This window comes from Nomia melanderi, chromosome 8 (genome assembly GCF_051020985.1).
Source record: "Nomia melanderi isolate GNS246 chromosome 8, iyNomMela1, whole genome shotgun sequence".
Taxonomy (NCBI): Eukaryota; Metazoa; Arthropoda; class Insecta; order Hymenoptera; family Halictidae; genus Nomia; species Nomia melanderi.
Genome location: NC_135006.1, coordinates 7,637,592 through 7,662,699, shown reverse-complemented (window position 1 = coordinate 7,662,699; position 25,108 = coordinate 7,637,592). Strand labels below are relative to the sequence as shown.

At 31.7% G+C, this 25,108-nt stretch overlaps 1 protein-coding gene across 10 annotated transcripts in view; it reads left to right on the top strand.

Moving 5' to 3' along the window:
- Positions 1 to 25,108, top strand: part of LOC116426438 (cyclic nucleotide-gated channel alpha-3) — a 295,515-nt gene that overhangs the window by 170,224 nt on the left and 100,183 nt on the right. For 9 of the 10 annotated variants that reach the window (XM_076369712.1, XM_076369708.1, XM_076369706.1 and 6 more), the window contains 4 exons: positions 5,290 to 5,504; positions 9,832 to 10,087; positions 11,790 to 12,044; positions 13,670 to 13,800. In XM_076369712.1, the coding sequence (XP_076225827.1) occupies positions 5,290 to 5,504; positions 9,832 to 10,087; positions 11,790 to 12,044; positions 13,670 to 13,800 (857 nt within the window). The remainder of the gene's footprint in view (positions 1 to 5,289; positions 5,505 to 9,831; positions 10,088 to 11,789; positions 12,045 to 13,669; positions 13,801 to 25,108) is intronic. The other variant, XM_076369709.1, reaches the window with a different exon arrangement.

Genomic DNA, 25,108 nt, shown 5'->3' with positions numbered 1-25,108 from the left:
AATTTGATGACCCGCTTAACAACAATTGCGTACACGGCAAATCTGCGTTAGCGTCTTAATGCTTTAATACGTGCAGTTATATTTCATTTATTCTGCATATATGATGATGTGAATATAACTAAGTACATAAGTATATGTAGATTTGAAGCTTTCATGGCTGGAATATTTACTGAATAGAGGCTTTCAAGTGTATGCATGTCCTGTAGGAATTCTATCCCGACATTTCGCCGTCATTGTAGTTGGCTTCGTCAGGAATCGAAGACGCACTGATGCTAGGAAGATTCTCATTCTATAATATCCCTCACTCACGTTACGGTTCAGTGATCACCAATAATAATACCGATTCAGCTGAACAATTAAAAATTATTGGATCGATGACTTTTTATGTCAAATCACATGTTGAAAAATTCATTTAAAGAAACCAGAATGTGGAATAATTTTATCTTGTCAACTATAAGATTCTTTATGATAAAAAAGTAGAAATATCATTAGGATTTTTTAATGTAAAAGAATTTTGTTTTCATTTACAAATTTTATAAATTTGCGAACACCATAAATGTATGAAAAATTATAAGCATAAGTATTATGGTAAGGTACTCATAATAAATTAAAATTACTATATTTTTTAGATTTATGCTCATAAAACTTGGAGCTTTATAATTTTATAATTTTGCTTATAAAAATTTCTAACCATTGTGTGTATTTTAATGTATATTATGCCATTGTAATTTAACTTTTAAAAGTACTTGACTTATACAAATTACTCGTCAACGATAGAGTATATACTGAATATACGAATGAACAAAATTAATAGGTTCTTTAAGTTATAGTAAAGATTTTATAATTAATTTTCCCTTTTTATAATTATATTTTGAATCTTAGAAATCCTTTAAGATTTAACAGAAATCCTTTGTCAATCGCATTTATATGTTTTTTTCGATAAAAGTTAGAAAACAAATAAATATTATGCAACATCCATTAGACATCTTCTTTTATTTATAAAACTTCAACTTCTCTCAATATTTGTAAATAGGACTATACTTCCAATCATAATAATACACATAAAAAAATAGTTCATCTCAGGTATTAGATTACATAGTCACAAATCGTATTACTTTTTATTATCGTCGTATACTATTTGAAAGAACGGTACTACTAACTTAGAAATCTACGAACACTTTCCGAACTTCATTTTTAGTATACAGGGTAGGCCATGTAAATGAAAACTCCTAAATGTCCCTGTTATTTATGGTTGTACAGAAGAACTGCTCAGAAAGTTTCCTTCGTTATACTGTTTTATGAGGTACATGTAACGATAAAGAAATCTCTCTCGCTTTTTGCAAGATTTTAAGAACAAAAATTCTTTTTTTAGTGAAAAATGACTCAGTGTTAATTAAACTTTGGGACTTTACTGAAAACCATTAGTATTAAAAAAGCACTTACAATAATATTACATTATCAGAAGATTTAATCAGTAAAATAAAGGCAAAAGTTCAAAAACTAAGCTTCATCAATCAATTAACACGGATTGATAATTTCGCACTATGTCTAACTGCAGATATAATTGTCGCAGAAAAATTAATCGAATAAAAATACAAAATCCTATCGCTTTTATCATACGCAATAAAATTGTTCTTAAATAATGTAAGCAAAAATAATTACTTTGATAATGTATCTACAAAAATGACAATTTTATATTGTACAATTTGACAATTACAGCACCAAAAATGGTATACTCGATATTGATAAGATACCATCAAATATGCGACTATCCTTTTGTCTCATACAATTAATTACTTTCCGCAGAAATTTCAAGTATTTATAACATCGAGTTAGAATCTATCGAGAGAAATTACTTACAGCAAGCTGAAATGTGGTTGGTCACGGGAGGTGTCTGCGCAGGGGCGTAACGTGATTGGTGGAGGAACTTTTAGCTGGGCATTCGCTTGGTTGTTACGGAGTTACGTTTCAGAGGACAACGAGTCGCAAATTCCTAGAATTGCAGATGGTAAATTCCAACAATCGAGTGCGACTATAACCTGCGTTCTACCTACAGGTAGCAGTTTATGACAGTTCTGGCGCACTACAGGGTGCTGCTTCGTGTTCATATTTTTTGTTCTCGCCTTGCAGATTTTAGGATTTTAACTGAGCATCTAATACAACTAGTATAATTTCTGTTTAACCCGTTAAGCGTGGAATTTAGTTTGAAACATATCTTACTGTATGCGCAATAAAATCAAATAATGAAGTGTATACTCGTCAAATGTAAACCAAATACACTTATAATATATTCCAGCGAAAAACTAAAGCGAATCGAAGAAGAATTACATGGTTGTAAAAAAAAATAAATAATTTATCGTTGAAAAAGTTAGCACCATTTAGAGTTTTCAGATAACACGTAAATACGTTTTAATGTTGAGAAAAATTTAAGGGCACTTATGTAATGACCCTCGATCACACGGAACTCTACAACTCGAAAAATTTTTTCATTCTATTCTGTTTACCTATAAAAGCCTTTATAATTCGAAATATAAAACCTCTAAATTATTATTTTATTTCCACGACTTGAATTCAGAACAGTCCAGAGCTCTATATGTAAATTGAAGTTCTCTTTTAACCAGTTAACTGCGTTTAACGAATATGTATACACGTCATCTTAAAGCTTGAAATGATATTAATTCTTTATTTTTTCCGATAAACATGTAATTCTTCTTTGTTTTACTTAAGTTCTTCATTAAAATATACCATAGGTACATTTATCCTACGTTAAACGAATACACAATTTACTTTTGATTTTATTGCGCGCAAGACGAAAGATTCTTGAATCTAAATTCCACAGTTAACAGGTTAACATCTTCCTGTCACTGTCATGCCCACCGGTATATACTTTACACATTTATCTTGCATTGTTACAATCATCTTACTAAACCTATCTAAGTCGAATTTTATTTCGTTAAACTGTATGTAATTGAAAAACTCGGTTAGTGAAAATCTCTATAAATCAAGTTTTTTCTCCTTCCCTTGAAATTCGACTTATCAAGATGCGATTATATAATTAACGAATTCGACTATTAAATTTATGATAGAATTAAAAAGGAAATAAAACCTCAGGAAAAAATGAATGCCATTGTTACTTATATATATTTGTATTAATGTTTATAAATACTATCTACAGTATCAAGTTATTTAATTTCTGTTATAATCTCAAATTAATTGACAAGTGACAGTGAAATCGATGAAAGGTAGAATATTATAATTTACTGAGTATCTTTATTGATTCTCATGTTCTGTTCAGTTCATAGGATAATTACATTAAAATCAATTTAATGAGATATATACATATTTACAATTACACTGAATATATGTAAATTAACTGCATCAAATTTGTTTAAGAAATTTCTGTAAGATGACGCAATGAAATACAAATATCAAATTCAACAGAACGATGTGCAGCAATTAACATTCTACAATTTTAAATTATTTTTACTATACTTCTAGTAAAATATTGTAACGTTCTCTTCATATAACTTTCATCAAAATAAGAAGAAGCGATTTAATATATTTTAAAAGATAATGAAAGCGTTTTATAAATTATAAAATATATAAAAATACATATATTGACCATTGAACTGTCATAATTTTTTCAAAATATCTCCGTGGTGCAGAAAATTTGAATAAAAATATAAAAAGGTGATGTAACGATTTATAATAGAGTTTAATAGAATTTCAATAATAAGCAGTGCTTAAGGAATATGTAAGATAGGAAAGAAAAATAAAAATAAACCTTAAGTGAATTTAAACCCATTATATATTATGTTGTAAATTGCAAATGTAGAAATTGCATGTAAATTTTCTACCGGAATATAATAAAATTATATATTTAAATTTATTCAAAATTTACATATATAAATACAATTTGAATACAAAATAATTTTAATCATTGTAGCTTTGTTCTAAGCGATGTTAGAGGAAGAAGTATAAAAGAAAAGATTGTGTTTTATAAATTCCATTATCGTGCAACACGATTGTTTTCACGAGAATGTTGGTGCTACATAATACTGTAAGATAAGCTTACCATGAACATGGTAAATAATTTTGCTAATTTCCCAAATGTAGTTAGTCGGAATTTGAAAGAGGATGCAGGCTTCCCAGTTTTCACCGTGTTTGTGATAAAGGAACCTCCTCTCCAGGGTGAAAGGCGCGTGAAAAATTAATTAACCCCTTAACACCAGTGCCTCCAGTGTATCCGGTGCCTCCAGTCCGTCTCTCTGACGTAACCGACAAATTCGTGCTTGCCTGCTTACATTAGGTATTGGTGTCTACGAATTCAAGCTACAGAATTTTGTATTACAAAATTCACATTCTTTTTCAAACAGTATTCCCTATATTTGTATTTACTTATTTCGTAAATAAATGTTGCCAATTTTCACAATATCTATAGTCTTTGAATTTACAGTTATTATTCATTATTCTTATTATATGAGTAATTATTATATAACTGAAGAATTTAAATGTCAAGTATTTGTTCGATCAATTATCTTCGGGTATTCATTCTAAACGATTGAAATAATATCCAACTCTAATACCTCACGGATACATGTTCCTCCGAGTTGAAACAAACCGTAGTCGGATAGTTCGTTGATTTACACCAAAATAGTTATATAAAAAGGTTGTTTATGTAGCAAAGTATTCCAAGATTTTCTCAAATAGTACTGAAACTGTAAAGAACAGATTGAATTGGAAATACTATTATGTTGGGAATTTTATTGCGAGTATACTTTACGGCAACGATATATTGGATTTTTAAATTTAGTGGATACATAAACAAAGATTTGAATCCAATGATCAGTAAAAGATACCATAACAGTAGAATACTGATACTCCATCCAATGTAGTCTGGAATACATCCTTTCTAAATTTGTATTCTACTTCAACTCGTAGAAACTTTGAAATCCCTTTGTACCTAAGGATTCTAAATGTCTTAAACCAACAGTAACAACTTTTGTTCTTAGTGCTACTGCAAATACTAAAACTCTCGTATGTTAGTTAAATAAGAAACATGTCAGTATGGCAACGTACACAATTATTCCTCGATTATTTAACAGTAATTTATTAATTATATGATTAAATTCATTTATTCGTAATACTTTTACAATATATAGGCAATTAGACATTATGGTACCCATCATTCTTATATTATTTTTCCTTTTATTATAAATGAGACACATTTATAACGAGCAATGTGAAAATATATTTAATTGTATACTGTAATTAATTCTATGTCTGCAGCAGGTATACAGTACAGCAACAGCAACAGCAACGTGGTAGCAGAGGGTACCCCGGGCAATCGGGAACTAAGGGATTTCGTACTGGTGCTCCTAATTGGTCCTTCATCTTTGATCCTGCGGGACGTCTGTGTTATTACTGGTCAATGGTGGTATCCCTTGCCTTTCTGTACAATTTCTGGGTAATCATCTATAGGTTCGCCTTCCAAGAGATAAACGGTTAGTCTATTTGTATGCAACTTTATTTGATGTTTGCTGTTAATCTTTTAATCTATTTTTATGCCATTTAATACGTATGTTTTAAATTGTTAATGTGTAACATGTATTAGTTATACACGGTTACTATTATTTACCGTAATTAGACACATATTAATATTTTAATAATCGTATTATAAAAAATAGATTTGTAGTGCACGAATCATAAAATCAAATTGAAATTATTAGAAAATGTACGAGTTGAAATTAACAGCAGGAAGTAGTATATTGTAGCTGTATATGTATATTTTAAAACAATAATTTCTGATTTATTTTAAGTCTTATATGAAGTGACGAAATTGATTTAAACTAATAATTTTTCAAATAAGGTATCGTTCCTTTATTTGCTGGAATATTAACAAAATATAAAATTAATGGTATTATATTGCAAATATGTTTAATATCTAGATTCATTTTGAAAATGAATTGTTTCACTTGCCTAATGTAATGAATATCAGTATAAATTATAGCAAGTGTACCCTTGATAATTTTAATAATTACATATCTTAATCGTACTCGTATAGTATCCAATTTCTAAGAGCTACATTAAGCTAAATTTAAATAAATTTAGCGTTATTTAGTTAGCAATTTAAATACTCGCTTCTTCCGGAAATTTCGTTCGACAGAGGACGACGTCTCGCTTTACAAAGGAAGGTTTAGATTCAGTGGTCATCGTTTAATGCGCAATGGTAATCTGCGTTCAGTGCTCAGTGGCTTTGGGAATAAATGGAGGAAGGAGCTTAAGCTCTGGAGCTCAGTTTGGACATCACTTTATATTATAAGAGGCCTCTGGTACTACTAAACCCAAAGCTAACTAGGCGAATTGAATATAATACAACTCTTTATATAATTCTGAAATATATTGAAAATCACAGTAAAATGGCCATAGAAAACGCAATTAAGTATTACTTCTACATTCTTCGTATAAAAAAAATGTTCTAGTATAACAATCCTACGTATACCAAAAAAAAATATGTATAATAATAATTTAACTATTATCTTTGTTATGACAAATTTAGTTACACTGCTCCTATTACAACAGTAATTTTATTATTATCTTTGTCATAACAAATTGACATTTCTCCTATTATAACAATTATAACTACCAAATTGTAAAACCATTTTTAACGATATTAGCATTGATAAATGTACTTGTGGGATCCCCTCTCTCTAGTCAGTCTTCCGAAAGGATATCTGACTAACGAGAAATAGGAGTACCGGTGATAATAATGACAAAAATTCGGTTATGAAGAGAAAGTCTCTCAACGAAAATACAATATATTCTAGTAACATAAGGTATAAAAGGGATGACAAGATGTGCTCTGTTCTCGGCCTCTGAACGCTGACTCCCCTCTTAGGCTCTTTTGGTTGTCGCCTTTTTTGTTTCGTAGTAATGCATCTCTCGCCATGTGTTTGTTTATTCTATTGGGTCAACGCGCCATATCTCGCTCAGCACATGCATCAACTCACACATTCTTCGTTCCACACATGCTCGCGTCTCATCTAACTTATCACTTCCCATCCCACATACTGTACAAGAAACAGCATTTCAAAATACATCGATTATTTTTTCATTTATCCATTATTTCTGCAAGCTGAAATTACCTCAGTTTTTTTACCTATGTTCGTTACCAGTCTTTTCCATTCTCATGCAATAATCGTCTAGCCCCGATTTCAAACTCACACTTACACAATGCACACTTAGCTGCATGTTTGCATACCGGTAACTGTCACTTTGATCAACAGTCTCAAGTACCTGTCGTTGCTCCCTTTCTTCCTTTTTCCTTGTTCATTCCAAACAACGTAACAAACCATCGTTATTTTTTCCCTCCTTCTGTGTTTATTCGAAACGCGCGCGGCGTGAGGTAGATCAGTGCCCCCTAACCCGCTAACGACTACGCGTCGCCACTCTTTCTCTAGCAATTTCAAATTCCACACTCCTAATTCGTTAACGTACTTTCTTGTCCTGTACAAGGCTGGTGTCTTGCTAATGCAATTGCGTAGACACTTTTCTAGCTCTGTTTTCACACTCTCTTACGTTATACGACTATTTATAAAACCAATGTAGACTGTTTTTATGATTGTGATACCTTTGAATGTATTATTAAAAAATGTTTTATACTGTATATTATACAAATCATTGTTTTAATAGAATTTAAAACAGTTGAGCGGTGAAACAAAAAGTCTGTTTATTCTATCAATGATAGAATATTGTGTATCCCATAATCCGATTTGCAGCCTTATAGGGGATGTTTTTACTTTAAAAAATCAATTAAAAGTTCAAAATATATTTTCACAAGGGAATTTAGTTTCAATTATTTCTGTTTAAAAGTTCATTGAATGCGTACTGTGTTTTTAAATGCAACCAATATCGTGTCTGCCTATTTTTCAGTGCTTGTTATACGTATATACAAATATTGATCATCGAACTCTTTTTGACAATATTCCATTAACTTCATATTTTCTGACTATTCATTCACATGAAATTTAATTAAAAATATATTTATCACATACTTTATCAAAAGCAAGGTTTATCATTTTCTTTTACATAATTATCTTAGAAAACATCATTGTATTACGTTAAACGAGAAACTTTACTGATTTATAATTACACTTTTTATTATCATCGAAAACATGCTTAAACAGTCCTCAGCTGTGCATTGATCTTTAAAACATCACTAAATAATTACTGGTAAATAAAGTATCAAATGTATATATTTTTAATGATGTACATACTGGTAAAACGCAAGGTACTCGGTCAAAAATTGAAATAAACGCTTGATTTCGGGTTGATAGATTAAAATTGTTGAAAAGCAGTGCCGCATACCGTATAGCAGAAATTTTGAAGCAACTTTACCGGTCAGATAACTCGGTATTCGTTCTTGACGGGGTCACCACACTGAATCGACGATCACCTCCGATAGGAAGCAGACTTCCCACTGCCTATCTGGCAACTCCTGTGAAAGAACTCCTTTCCAGCTCGGATTTGCCAGCTTGGTGAATTACTTCACATCCCTATCCCAAAATTCTCCGACGAATCGAAGAAAGAATTCCATCCAGTTTGGCAAAAGCAGAAAATTCCTTGCCTTCCATCGATCTCTCGAGATTTTGCTGTGACTAAATTTTCATATGCAGCGTTTACTCATATTATAGCAGTTATATGTTCGCTTTGTTCTGACTGATTACTTTCATAATTACGAGAAACTTATTTGTTAGAATTATCGGTAAGCGTACAAACATATTATACTTCTTTTATTTCTTTTTACTATTTAAAAAACTGTAGCTATCGAATAAATGATTTTTCTATTTTTGTTGATTAGGATCTGTAACACAGTATAGCATGGTATGCTTTCTTATTTACTATATGTGAAATATTAATTGTAATGTTATAACTGCAGGTATTGATAAACTGCAATGATTCGTTATTTCTACTACTTTTTCCGAAGAATCTATTTGTTTTACATACTTATTGTTTTTTAAACATCTGTATAAAATCTACAGAAATTAAAAACGTTTTTCGATTATTTCATGTATAATTTTGTTACCCAAACATTTATTAATGAGTGTAGTTAACATAAAAGTTAGTTCGAGATTCTTCATTAACGTAAGAACAGAGAGAGTTTAATGAAGTACAGAATCAATATCTCGTCATCAGTGTAATAGCTGAATGTACTGTGCGGTAATGGGGACAGATAAGATGGTCGGTATAAGATACAAATAGGTCAATAAAGGGAACATCAGCCGTAATCAAATTTTCTGACAAACATTCGCATAATTTATAATTTCAAATAAAGTCGTTTGTAAACTGACTTAATTAAAAAAAGGAAGATCTACATTCTTAATAATAGGTACATTACCTGAATAGCTTTAAATGATGAAAAGTCCTGTGTTTTTAAACAATTAAGTACATTCTTATATTTCCAATATTTAAATCATTTATTTACTTTATAATTTCAATATCTTAAATTTTATAAGTTTAGAGAATATACAGAGTTTCTCGGCTAAAGAAGGCCACCTAAATATCTCCTTTGTTTTTTATGTTGCAAACAAGTTTTTTTATCGTGATTTAAATCATTTCGAAAGAGAAATATGCTAGAATAAAAAATTGTTTCGTTGGCTCGTTTTTTACATTTTTTACATTGCAAGATAATGATAAGGAAAAATAAGGAAAAATGTATTTCATTTTATTGTATCTCGTAACATTGTAAATCAATAATTTAGTGTATAATTACATTCAACACTGAAAATACATTTCTTTCGTTTAAAACAAAATGATTTATTTGTTGTTTAGGCGAAACGCGGTGGGTGTGGTTCTGCTTGGATTACTTCTCGGATTTTTTATACGTGTTGGATATAGTATTTCACATTCGAACTGGATATTTGGAAGATGGTGTGTTGCAGACCGACGCAACTAAGCTGCGGAATCATTACACCAACAGCACAACATTTTACATGGACATCCTGTGCCTGCTGCCACTCGACTTTTTATACTTATCTATAGGATTCAATAGTATACTGCGAAGTTTTAGACTTGTGAAGATATATCGGTAAGTAGTATGTACTTGTATTTAATATCAAAACTTTTATAATATATTACAATTAGATTGTGGATTTATACACTTGTAATTTATGTGGAGGGATACAAGTGCGTAAGATACAAGTATAATAAAATGAGATCTTATATAGAATTCGCTAAATCTTTTCAGTAATTTTATACGTTAAAAATTTGTTAATTTTCTATGGTTTCGTTCTTGAAAAGATTAAAAAAGTATTTATTAAACATTTGTTTTATAAAATACCTTCTTGAACAAACATCCACAGTCTACGTATAAGGCAATATCTTTTTAAGCAGACAGAATAAGTAAATCATAATTCATTTTTTGTTTCCTTTATTTCTGTCTGTGTATTTTGCTAATTATCTTTAATTAATAATCATAACTCAACGTTATGACCAAAGAATATTTGGGTTTGCTCACGGATTTGTATATGAATGAAAAAAATGTTACCAAAGCTTTTACGTTATTCTCTGTCAGTGTACACAAATCCACTGATTACCAATGTGATTCCTTTCCTCTAAAAGCGGAATATATCTATGTAAAAAGAACTATTAGACCGTGTTTTTGTACTGGATACAGCACAGTCAATCTGTGTTTTAAACGAAATTGTTGAAATTGTGTTTTGGTCAAAGCTTACAAACAATCTGTTTTTTCAATCGAAACTACTACCTTTTTAGTTAAAACTTCATAGAGACATTCTTTTTTCATGTTTTTGGTTTATTATTAAGGTTTCGGTTTACTGTTAACGGATATCACGTACCGCGATTCGATATTTCCGTTCCATATTCGAAAACACCAATATCCATTTTATTTCATCTCTACTACATTTCATGTCTAAAAACGACATATTCAATCGTTGCGTTCACCATTACTGTTAATTTTTGGTCATTCTAACGATCTTGATTGTGAATGACTTTTTCTAAGATCTTAGCTGAGCACTGAACCTACCACAACCGGTCAAATGATCAATTTTAAAACTTGATTAAAAATTCTCTTTGTGTTCTATTTCGTTCATTTAACTTCACCAATATTTAACTTCATCAATTCCTATATTACCCAACTAATAAGTCTGCAATTTTCTTTCCTTATTTCAATATCCACTGCGAAAAATCTATCATCTAATTTGTTTACTTTTATATTGTAATTAGTTATTCGATTCGTTGCTTTAGAAATAGGTATGCACAAAGTGCGGACACATTTATTGTTGTAACCAATACAAGTTGTCATGTTTGCATACCTTTAATTTTTACCAATAGCCAATAAAATAAGCTAGTTTCTCGCTAGTAACTGATAATAGAAATTCATGATCATCTCACACTCGATGTGTAACTCGCCTGCCTCTAATGCATTACACATCCAGTATGTAATCTGCCTCGAATGGGTTAACTTTATGAGATACCCGGTTAAAAATGCGAAGTCAATTTTCGACCGTGACCCTGGTTTCCCGGGCCATGTATGTAGCTGAAATATAAACCGATAGACGTACGATGGAAACTCGAAAGTACACAAAACGTGGTCAGTTGAGAGGAATTCTTTAGCAACTATTCGTCCTCATAGTTAAGCGAAAATTCCATTGTGGCCCGGCTAGAAGAAATTCCCCGCGCAATATTTTAATAGGAATTTCGAAATTTATCGCCACGTTATGACCATCGCACCGGAATTCATCCAATTTTCTTTGTCCATTGTCACGCAGGTTCTGGGCGTTCATGGATAGAACTGAGCGACACACGAACTATCCGAATTTATTCCGCTCCACCTCCTTGATACATTATTTACTGGTGATCTTTCACTGGAACGGGTGCCTCTATCACATTATTTATAAGAACAACGGCTTCGGCAGTAAGAACTGGGTGTTCAGCGACTCTGAAACAGCGGACGTTGTGAAACAATATTTGCAGAGCTACTATTGGTGTACGTTGGCCCTAACGACCATCGGCGATCTGCCACGGTGAGTCTGTTTATACTTCTAATTTCATTCATTTTTAGTTGCTTTTTTCATTTCATTAATTTAATTCATTTACTAATTATTTGATATCATAATTCCTAAGTTTGCCACGGCTCTTAATTTCATTAATTTTTCATTTCATTCATATTTTATATGTTACTTATTCTTTCGTAGTAACGATAAATAAAAACAATTACTAATTATTTGGAATCACAATTCTTAAGTTGCACTACTATCTAGTTATTTATGGTATTAAAGATTATTATTCGACATTAATCATCTTATCTATTGAAATTGCTTTGAAGCAATATAAAAGTGCTGTATATACCATATTCAATACTATATTCAATAAGTATGATACTATACTGTATTTTGAAAGTAACGAAAAATACTTCTTAATTAATAATTTCTTCTAATTTACTTAATAACACTACATTTTTCTGTTCCTAAATTATATCTAAAAAATGTAAGACATTTTTAAATATTCTTTTATAATATAAAATACTCCTTTTATAACCCATATTCTTTTCACATCTGTTAATAAAACCATTTCTTTTAAACAGTCACTAGGTCTTGTGGATTAAATCTTCAAAGATGTCGAATTTTTAATGCAATTGTGTTTAATAATTTCTATAAAAAAATCTGTATAAGAAGAAGTGGAATTGTTTCAACGATAAGGAGATAAAGTACGCCAGAATAATAATTTCAAATGAATATGGATTAAGAATTATATTGTTATTTTCTTATAGTCAAGAATTAATTTAAAATGTAAAAGTCAAATATTCATATGTAGAACATATTTTCTATTTAAAAATCTATGTTGTGTTTCCATCACATAAGTGATTCCAAAGTTTTGCAAGGTCGTATATTTTTACAGTTTGTTTTTTTCGATGGAGCTTGAACTTTTTAAGTAAAAGAATACGAATGAGACCTTTGAATGCCATGTTTTATTCATTCACTGTTATATCTATGCAGAAAAGAATTTTTTCAATGATATTTCTGTTTCAGGTAACGAAACCAAGTCTTAGAGTTTTCATGTTGTTTCCATGTTTTGTAACCGTGGAATATAAAATATAATTTAAACCACTTAATTATTTAGTAATCCATTATTTATCAAAATTTTCCAATATTCCACAATTTACAACGAAATTCATTTGTTCCTTTTCGTATGTATAAAACATTAATTAGAAAAAATCGGTACAGTTCAGATAAAATTAAAACTTGTCACTTGAGACGATTTAATTTTAAAAACCTTTTAGTGACAAAAAAGAGTTACATTCACCGATAATCCCATATTTATAAATCATATCTTAATTCTTTCGTATTTTATAATTTTTTAGTTTTTTTCTCATGAGTCTAAACTTCCTCACACTACACCATATTAGTTAATTAATTTATAAAACGATATCACGTTTGACCGTACCTTTCCAAAGAAATATGTTCCTCTAAAATCTTCTCCACACAGGAATAAAAACTCTGCCCCCCCCCCCCATTCTTAATTAACCGAATAATTAAATAAACGTGTAGTGAATTCACTACAGGAGATTAGAAAAAATCAAACAATTTTAGTTTGTTAAATAAAATGTACTAACGTTTCGATTCGTTTTTTGTTTTTGTTTAATTTTCAGACCGAGAAGCAAAGGAGAATACTTATTCGTAATAGCTCAGTTGCTGTTTGGTCTGCTACTGTTCGCCACCGTACTCGGGCACGTGGCCAACATTGTTACTTCCGTCAGCGCGGCTAGAAAAGAGTTCCAGGGTAAGTGAAAGCCAAATTCAATTATTTCTTGTGCACTTGATTCCTTTCGATCGGCGGGTGACTGGTCAGTGTTTTGCAACTTTAACAACCCTTTAAGCTGGCAATTGTTTTGCTTTAAAGGTGATTCAATGAACGCAGTTGATTGCATGGACGCATTAAAGAAAAGTTTGTATCGCCATATAACACGAATGTGTTCTAAATTCACTGCTTTTGAAAGTGTATCTTTATTAGAAACACTCTTATACCACGGCTGGCCTGTAGGAAACTAGAACAATTTTCGAAGGGAGCATGGTATTTTATGCTCAACAATGTGTCACGATTTCTATACGTTCCCGATTTTTAATCATAAACTGAACAAAATTACATTTGAGCCTGTACTTATATTTCTATAATATTATCGTATCAGGTTGTTTTTATAATAAAGGATTACATGAGAAAATGAGAAAGGTACTGTTGTGGCATTCACTGTACAATAAAAATAATTTTAAATAAGAAAATTTCATGATTGCTAAAAGTATTAAAAATTTAAAAAATTTTGATATAATAAATTGTTATTGCTTAGTGAAATAAAAAACAAAGAAACAAATATAATAGATAAAGTATTCTAGTGAACCTACTAAATATAGTTAATTTATAATAGATACTAGATAATAGATAATTCACTAAGCTAATGAACTACTGAAGACAAAAAGTATTGTAATATACAAATTTTTATTTAATTTTCGCACATAAATTATGAATATTAGAAATAATACTAAAATTATCAACGAATAATCTTAAGTCCTATCAAATATCTTTAATCTAACAATTTGTTATAAGTAAACTATAAATCTTCATGCAATACCAAGATATTAAGCACTTTCTAGAATAAATTTAAATTCTATTTTCCTAAAGACTTTCGATATACTTAAAACCACGTAAAAACTTCATAAAACTTTACGATTACACAATTTTTACCAAGCTCCCCACAGTATCGAATGCCCTATAAATGCACAAACACCCGTAGTTTACTGTAATCCTTACAATACATCACACCTGAATGGTCTATACCGAGAGATATCAAACAGTACAGTATCCTTCTCATAAATTCACACATTGGCGACCACCTTAGAGTCTCATTTCTATTTCCATTGTCTCGTATCGAAAAGCAGTATCTCGAAGCGGCGCTTCAATAATACAACGTTCCATTTAAAACAATGCATAATTTCACATCAATTTTTTCTGTTCGAAAAATCAACTTATACAGCTATCTACGATTAATCAGCCTAGTTCATTTCCAAGAATTGTTGAAAGAACAAAGGATAAACGACGCAGACGCTATATTATTGTCTGTTCTTTACGTCCATTCGTGTCCCTCGAGCTGTTCATCGGGAATGCTGTTCTTGTTGCGTCTCGAGTTAATCGGCGTTCCACTCGTGAACGTGAAAAGTCTTCTGGACCAAGAGAATTCCCGGTGTGCTCGCCAAGCTACGTTCGATCCGCGTAGGACTGAGATTTAGGGTCTATGCACACGAGCAACCCGATCCCGCGCGATTGAGAAAACAACGTGGCAATGATCTTACACACATTTACTTTTACCTGTTTGTATCGAACACTACATAGAACCGCTCACAAACACAGTCTCGGGCAGCTCGTGGAATAAAGGTAGTGGGGAACACTGTTTCCAAGTTACTAGCGTGAGGAGAGTAAGTTAGACACCTCTAATCTTACGTCATTTTCCAAACCGCAGAACCAACATCACAACGATCACTGCGCGATCGTAACGAATCGTGACAAGGATGATAGAGGGAGCCTTAGTTTTCCTCCAAATGCCTGCCGTTAGGCCTACTGTGGAGATCCCACGTTAGTCAAGCCATCCTTGGTTTAAAAGTGAAGATAAACAAGGGGATTCTTCCATCCACAACGCTCGGCTTTTGGACGCACCATTATTAGCGCACGCCGAGACCCGAGCGTAGTGAGTGGAAGAGTCTCCTTGCTCCTCTTCACTTCTGAACAAAAGATCGGCTGGGCAAACGTGGGATCTCCAGAGCATCTTAGAGGATCCCCATAGGCGTGAGATTGGGATGTGGCCCAACCAGGCGAGGCTGAAACCTTACTGGTGTTGATTCCCGGAAGTAACGTGTTCCATGGTGGTACTATACGCTCCTCACGTTACAGTGTCGTCACTGACGTGAACCCAGCCGGCCTGTGGCTCAAAAGTGAAGAAGGGCAAAGGGACTCGTCCGCACACTCCACCTCAGCTCGCGGCTCAGCTAGTAACAAAGACGTGCCGAAAATAATTTCGCCATCACTATTAGGCCAAGTGCCACGAGTGGACATCTTCCCTTGTCCCCCTTCACTTTTAAGCCACAGACCAGCTGGTATCAATGTCAGTAACGCACTGTAACTCCATTGGCCATGAAGCTACAAGTGCACAGGGGCAAGGGGACTCTTCCACTCGCGATGCTCGGGCCGCCTCTGTTTTCGGCGCATGGTGATTATTGGCGCGCGGCAATAACAAGGAACGGAAGCGAACGGAACGAACTATAAAGAATACATTTCTGTAGTTCTGCCTCACTCCGTCGTATTCGGTATCGCTTCCGTTCTTTGTTATTGCCGCACGTCAATAATCACCATGCACCAAAAATCGAGGCGGTCCGAGCATCGTGAGTGGGAGAGTCTCCTTGCTGCTGTGTACTCTGAGCTTGGCGGTCGATGGAGCTAATCGCTGTTGGTAGCGTTCCGCTCACTTTCCAAAGCTCTACTTGGTAGAGTCTACTGGCTCTCCAAACTGTCTTACACGGCCGAAGCCGTTGGGTACTCGGACACCGTAGTAATTATATTAATCTCGTCCATACCAGGGCTTCGTAGGTCCATCTCTGGTACCTTGAGATCGCCAATTCCAATACAAGAGATGAGGATGACAAATACATATATTTCTTCCTTTTTTAATTGTGTATGTTGTGTAAGATGAAATTTGCTCTATGTACGTGGTACATGTGTGTAAAATCGCCAACGTCACCACTGAGAAATCACAGCGGAATCGCGTCGCTCGTGTGCATAGGCCCTTAGCATGACGTCACTGGTATATACGTAAACGTGTCGTGAATGAAGCGGCGAGTCAAACAGTTAACAACGTTGCAAAGCCATGAGGAACTTTAGCGCGCCATTTCTGGATGAGACTTCAATTTCAAAATTTCTAACAGTTTCCAGCTGGCCTCCGCGTACGCCATGGAACAGGAACCAAAATTTTCAGCTGAATTCGCGTGAAGCGTCACTCGTATCAACGGTGCGAAACTCGTTGGAATGAAAATACATACGTGATCGCTGATAGCCGAGCTTTCTGTAGGGAAATGTAATACAGAGATAGAAAAAAGAAGCAATGAATAATAATATCTAATAAGAATGTTCCTTAATAGGTGCGTGTGACCTTAAATAACAAATAAAAAAGGATGTTTCTTGTTGTAATCAATGATGGATTAAGAAATTGAATGTTTTGGATATTTATTTTGTGCATTTGTGTATTTACAAATGTTTATCTCATAATTACTTATACGGGAGTTTTTATGAAACTTTGTTGGAAAGTTGTTTTTACTGAAATATGTTACAGGTATTTGTTTCGTCGATTATCGCCTTTATTTTAGATTTGAAAAGGGACTTATAATTGAGAATGAGAAATGTATTTGATAGATTTCAAGAAGACTTCATTGATTTAAGTACTACGTTAATCACTTTCCGAATTTTCATGATGAACAATGTTATTCATGATCTTCAAATTAAGTTAATCTTGTTTACATTTCGTTATGAATGCAAAATTGTTACCATTCAATTCATAGTAACAAAAGATTTTCGTTTATATAGAAAAAGTAAACTGTATTTCTAAATTTAAATAAATTAATATCATTTAATATTGTTCTTTGTAAATTCACCCGTATGTGTCATGGGCATAACAGTTAAGAAGTTAAAGAAAATACTTCTTTGCTAATTATTTTATCTTTGCGTTATCAAAAGAAATTATTACAGTTGAACTTTCCTCGCATTTTCTGCTACACGGAATCCTTAAGTGATCATAATCAAATAGATTGTAAATAAACTAATATGACATTTAAAGTAATCATATTATGAGATACTTTCGAAGGTGGTTTTCCAACAATTAACATGAACACCTTTAATTGACCCTTAGACTATCGAACATTTTTGTTTCATTTTGGGACAAAATTAAATTAAAATGAATGATCAATTACCATAGATAGTAACAAACCACTCAAATGATTACTCTACATCATACTTAGAAATTATTTCTTCACAGAAAAGTGTCCAGAAAATGAACTAACATTCGACCCATAAAATTAACAAAAAGTTTTATGCTTTAATCTAGAATTTAATCAAATGCAGTTTCATAGGATTTACTTACAAAACGGAATATTTTATTTAATATTACTGACTTCAAGGTAGAGCCCACGTTTATTCAGAAATTTCGAAGTTCGTTGAACAAACTCATTATCATCGTATAAATAAAATCCGCATTCATTACAGCACTACATTATTGGTGCAATTTTTAATTTGCATTATTTACGTTTTCATTTTCTAGCGTCCTAACGCAAAGTTATTTGCGATTCACCAGGAACTGACTGTATTTGCCATGAGTTCCAAGCCCGCGGTGGGGTTAATATTGTAAATGTAATCCCACGGAATCCGAAGAAACGTGAAACGGTCCGTGGCGATCTCGTAATGGCGTACTTCTCATTCTTACAATTTCCTTCGGGGAATTGGACTACATTTTAACGTGGCGACGCTGATGGGATATTAAATTTAATTTTGTGCAGTCGTATCTAAATTCGCTCGTAACATAGAACATTCCCCTTATTTTCAATAAGCACATTAAATATTAGGTACAGAATTAATTCGAAAAAATTATCATCTAGTAAACATTTCAAGCAATTATTTGATTATTTTTATTTTCATTTATTTCTCTGTGAAAAATCTTAATTTTTCAGTTTCTCTTTCCTCTTTTTGCTTTGATTATATGAACAAATTTGATTAATGTGGATTGAGGGGACAAGGTGTTAAAATGATTTAACTTTAAATTAATAAATTCGATCTAGAACACTCTTATGAAAATCAATATTGTTTTGAGATACAAAATAATATTCGTGCAAATACAACTTAGCAATTTAAGCAAACACAAGTTAATTCATAACCCGTCAACAATGTTCATTTCTTTAAATTAACTCGTTTAAATAAGAGAATTTGAAAAAATTACTATGAATTTTACACATTAGATATGGCATACCTTTTCAGCAATAAATTTTTTTATTTCTAATTTTTCTTTGTATTTTATCCATCTGGACATTGGCAAATTTTTATAACATTTATATACATCTAAGAGTGCCACCTCTAACGAGGTTACACTGCGCTGTTTATTATTCTTGTAGCTTTTCCTTTATTAAGTCCTTTGAGTGCTTACTTTTTATCATTCTTTTAAATATAGGTGTGTGTGTTTTCATAGTTAGTTAATTTTTGTGGTTTGAATTTTTTATGAATATTTTTTTCGTAGATCCTAATTTCTCCTTCTACTGATTAAATGCCAAAATCTTCGGCAACAATGTAACGAAAAATACGTGTAATACGATAAAAGAAATTCAATTCCTCCTAAATACAATCTACTTTGTATTATGACTTAGCGGTATAACCATCGACGAACTTGTATAATGTCTCTATTCAATGAGCCGATTTAAGGAAACCAGATGACCTGTGCTTAAGAACTCACAACGTTGTGAAACAAGCACTGAACTACTACGAGCGTGTTGTTGATAGAACTTATTACTGCGTTAACAATAAGTATAAAAATATACTGTACGATATAGAAGATAACATTTTTAGCTGTAAATGCTGTTGCAGTGCGTGTGTATGGTATCGACCGATTATTTTCTGCGGCAGAGACGCACTGGACCAAATATGTATAGCGAACATTGGCATTGAGTGCACATGTTGGAGCATAGTCCACAATGCACAGTTTTAGCCGGTTCCAACTGGATAGGTATCTTTTGATCCATGGCGAATGTTTTATTGAAACTCACTTTGTCTCACTTAAATTGAATATTTAAATTATTTTTTTATTTATGTATGTATTTATTTATATATTTATTTATTTGTCTGAGTGTACTTTAAGCTGATCACGTTGACAATGAAGTCATTAGTGACCATCAATAGCTAGATACATGTTCAGTATATCCGTTTCATTCGTGTACACTCGAATATTATATTTATGAAAATAATCGATTCCTTATTAATTACAAGCAAGTGTTGTACACTGTTTTGTATTCATTATGTTGAATTGCTCTTGAAAACTACAGTAAACTGACAACAATAAAAATAAGTGGTTCCACTTTTCAAAATTATATTGACCTTGAAATCTTTTCAAATGATAAATGTAAAAAGCAATCGAAACAGAATACTAAATGCGCCTTGTCATGACGAACAACTTTCATCTGAAACATTTTTTCGAATCTTCAGTAATTACGTAAATATTCGAGTAATGAACAATACAGTACACTAACAAAACGGATTACATTGCAACATAGTTGTTATATAATTAAGTATTATATCATTTTGAAAATAAATGACTATTTGTTGTAATGAATTCAGTACATTTAAGAAACTTTAGCATGTTATCGGTCTGGTCGAGATCATTTAAGTTCGTCTTTATATCAACTTTGATGTTACATCTATATCTGTCACGAGGTCACCACATATCTTATTAGAATCTTGAACTTAGCTGTATTTATTAGTATCAATAAGCCTAGAAGAATAAGCAGTGATTCTATAAAGTTAGTTTCTTTGTTTCGTTTCTTCCTGTTGTCTGAAAAAAACAAATAACATTTCTGTTATGTGTATGGAAAGGACAGAGACAGCTTATTAGTTTGAAAGTGGTTACATGTGAAAAAGTAATTACGATAGAGTTTTGTAGGAAAACAATACTAATCATAACATTTATCTGTAAAATGATGTACAGCTCGTTAGTAGGAAGATTAATCTTTTCGCCACTCTTGCGCTACAGAAACCGCAATTAAGTGAAATTTATGATTCTCAGCTGGTATTGATAGGTCCTGGAAAATAATTGCGATGGAATTAACATTTAAGGAATATATAGATGCTACGCAATGCGCATTAATAAATTTTAAAATGAATGCACTATTAATCATCTCAAGATTTTTTATCGAACATTTTCATGAACGACATTGATAAATGATGTTTATGAAGTTTCATTTCATTCTACATTTTTTGTTTTTAAAGAAACTTATAGTACGATACGTTGTCTTCTTTACACATCCAGTTAGCAACATAAATGCGACATGTAAGCGTCATAAATATTTGTTCACCACACTTAGCGTAAATATAGGAAAAAATACAAAAATATGCTTGTAAAATTTAAATAAAAAATACAGAAGTTAATTATTATTAATAGAAAACAATATGACATTCTCTGAAGTTTATAATTATTGTACATTATAAAAAATTAAACGAAATATAATAACATATCGAAAAATTTATTAAATTTAGTTAATTTATAAAAGAACTAGCTATTTTTCAGAAAAACACATATTAGATAAACTATGACATTTAGATTAGACAACACACTAATTTTAAACGATCTCTTTATAAATTACATATTTAGAATTTAACAGTCATGGAAAAAATATTATCTAATAAAAATATGAAAATTGAAAAGGTTAAACGTATGTAAATGTAAAATTTCAGGTTTTCGTCAAATGACTAAAATTGAATAAGTATTCGTATTTATTATATCCAATATGAAACATTCACCGCGAATGTGATTGGACATTAAAAAGTAAAAAATTAAATTGCAATAAAATAAATACTACGAAAAAATACGTATTCGAAGAATGCAATAACCTAGAAATCAGTGAATGAACATTCGGGAAGTGTAATGAGTTTAAATTGAAACAATTTTTAAAATTTATAAGTGTCAATAATTCATTATATATAATTATATATAAAAATATTATATATAATATTATATAATACACATAAAAAAAGAAAATATTATATTAAGAAATTTCAATTGCACGTAATTAATAAAACAATGTGAAGTATTTAATAATAAACCTGTAAACTTGTAGGACTAACTGACAGTTCGTTGACCGTTGGATTGTATTCTATTGTGGTAAACCACAGTATCTGAATGGCTGGCCTTAGCTGAGCCAATATTAATTTCGTTAATTATGCGCCGTCATATTATGATATTAAGGCAGGTCCAGCCGGTTGATTTCCGGACAGAATGTTGTTAGTAGTCACATCAACTATCACGGATAGTATCACTGGATTTAATCGAAATTAAAAACCAAATTACATAAGTAAAGACACTGTATAATTGAAAAATTGTATTCAACCGTTTATTGCAATAAATGAGTGTACTTTTACATATTTTGCTATTACACGCTATTAAAATATTTTAAATTATTTAAAACATTCATGTGGAATTATCCAAAGAACCGGCAATTTACATATCGAAAAACTTGTGACAATTGTTATGTAATATATTTTTTTTGAAAACTGAGTAATTGTAATAAGTGGAGATAGTATAAGGTGGCTTTTTATAAAACCTTTGAATTCATAATATCACCCCTCATTCATTTTTATGATACCTTCTGACGTCAAAAACAAAAAAATGATCGATTTGGTATAAAATGACCTGTTGGTATGTTACAAAATAACTTTAATCTCAATTTACTTGAAATTTTATATTTATAACGTGGACCTTCACCCGTTGAAATCTTGAATTATTTTCATGAAAAAACGATTATAAGTGATTTACTTAAAAATGAAAAATGAGATTTTGATAGATGATTCTAAAACCTGCAGAGTTTTTAAAATTATAAGTTAAAAAAGTAAATTATTACATTGATACTGTAAAGAGTAAAGAAATTGATAGTATTTTTTAAATTTTATAAAACTGGTAGGTAAATATGGAAATATTTTAAAAGAACGAAATTCAAAGCGAATTCTTTAGTTTTCCACTTAATGTTTTAATTACGAATTACTATTCCACTCACGTTAAAAAATTGTAGATTTTCAGTACTTTAAAATGGTTTATAATGTTTCCAGTGACATCAAAAACAGTTTATTAAGACTCGGTTTGATGCAAACGTTCCCAGTAAATATGTAAAGTCAACTTTTTCGAAAAAAAATCCTCAAAGGAAGAAATGTTCATTTTACTGCACAACTTCAATTAAGTAATATCTATGCACACGAAAAATAAATAGTAAATGTATTTCACGGTTTAAAAAATTTGATCGTTATTATCATTCAATATAAATTATATGCAAATGTGTGTGACGTATACAATATTGTTAAAATTATTTCAACAGTTCAGCTTTACAACCACAGTTTCTTCCAATTTCATTGTTTCATTTAAATAATTCATTTACCCGTCTCATTATCTCACCATTCCGCTTTCGTTGACTCTCACAGTCCACTCATTAGTGATTTTAATAACAATGATCCCAACGCGAAAGAAAATATTGAAATGATCCAATTAAATGTGTTCGAGAGCACCGGTTGTTAATTCGGAGTTTCCCAACTTGTTCCAACACAAAAGTTGCGCGATTCGAAAACTACGTAGTTAACTTACCGCAGGAAAAGGACTAGCCGTTTTAACATGGGTTTCGCGGGCATTTCAATTCTCTAACGAACTGTTCCATCCATTTTGTACACACACATAAGCCAATGCATTTGAATAGAAGGCACATTGTACGTAGCGGCGAAAAGATTCAATCTTCTGTTGCCGTTGGCAGTGGCCTATTCAAATGTGAAATGGAAGGTCAGATGCCCCGGGCCTAATTCTCTTTTTTGCAACAACCTAAATTCCCACGTGGATAGTATTCACCTTTCCAAAGTCTTTAATCTTTTAGATTTTCTTAGTAAACAACTGGCTGTGTACACTCAGGTATTACTGCCGGATATTTGTACATAACTCAATATACAGTGAGTTCCAGATAAAAGGAAGTAAACACCAGTTTCTTCGTTTTTAACGATATCGGAACTGTTTGACAAGTTGACTGTAATTAATCCTTTGCACTTAACAATCTTTTTAACAAGTTTCCATCCACCATTCGTTATTTATCTACCCGCCTTCATATAACAGAAAAACATAAAACAGTTGAAAATCCAAAAATATCGATGATGTTATTTCAAAATATTACGAGTTATGAAAGTTTTTTATTCAAATAGTATATGATATAAACTTTAAATTGTTTCGTGTTCAAAGAAGAATGTTAACTGACATTTTTCCAGAATTATACAAAAATGTGAATAGTTATATATAGTCCTTAATACTATTACTGTAATACTTTCAATATTAAATTTAATAATTTTGCTAATTATAACAAAGTAACCGAGTCACATTCTGAACTTTGAATTCAGAAATTTAAACGAGAATTTATATGATCGTTATAAATTAAAACTTTATAACTAAATTTAATTCGTCGTAAATTGTACAGTGCCGCTACTGGAGTGAACCAACTGGCCAGTGGCTTAAAGGTGAAGAGGGACAAGGGATGACATCTACTTGCGGCGCTCGGCTCGATAGTAATGGCGGGATTAGTTTCAGCGCGTCTTTGTTACTGGCCGAGCCGCGAGCTGAGTTGGAGTGTGCGGACGAGTCCCTTTGCCCCTCTACACTTTAGAGCCACAGGCCGGCTGGGTTCACGTCGGTAACGCACTGTAGGTATACCTATGTTGAAGAATAAACTCTAATAAGAATGCATATATTGTACATGTAATTAATTAAGTTGATGCTTGCACAGAACCCAATATACGGTGTGTCCCTGATGAAAGGGAGTACAATGTTTCTCATTTTTAACACTAAAACTACCGAGCAGTTGGAAAGTGACTTATTTCTAAGTTTTTATAGATATTAGAATAATATATTTCTCGAGATTTCATCGATCCCGTATTGCTGTATCTGTAGAAATACACAAACTAATTTTACAATTTTTCGCAAAAGACTTGTCATAACTTAAATAGTTGCAAACTAAAAATTCTAAAATGGGACAATTTGACCCATCTCGTCGTTTTAGTGTTAATGGTATCGGAAATATTTGACAGATTGACTGCTATCAATCCTTTGCACTCGACAAAATTTTTCGCTACAAATATTCATTATTACCTCAGAAAATAGTAACGATATTTTTTTGCAACTAACACGAAGAATTATCTCTTATATAAATTAAGGGACTGGAATATTTTATTTCGATGTTCCATATAATCATCCTCATTACGCGTGACCGTTGAAATAAAAATTTTA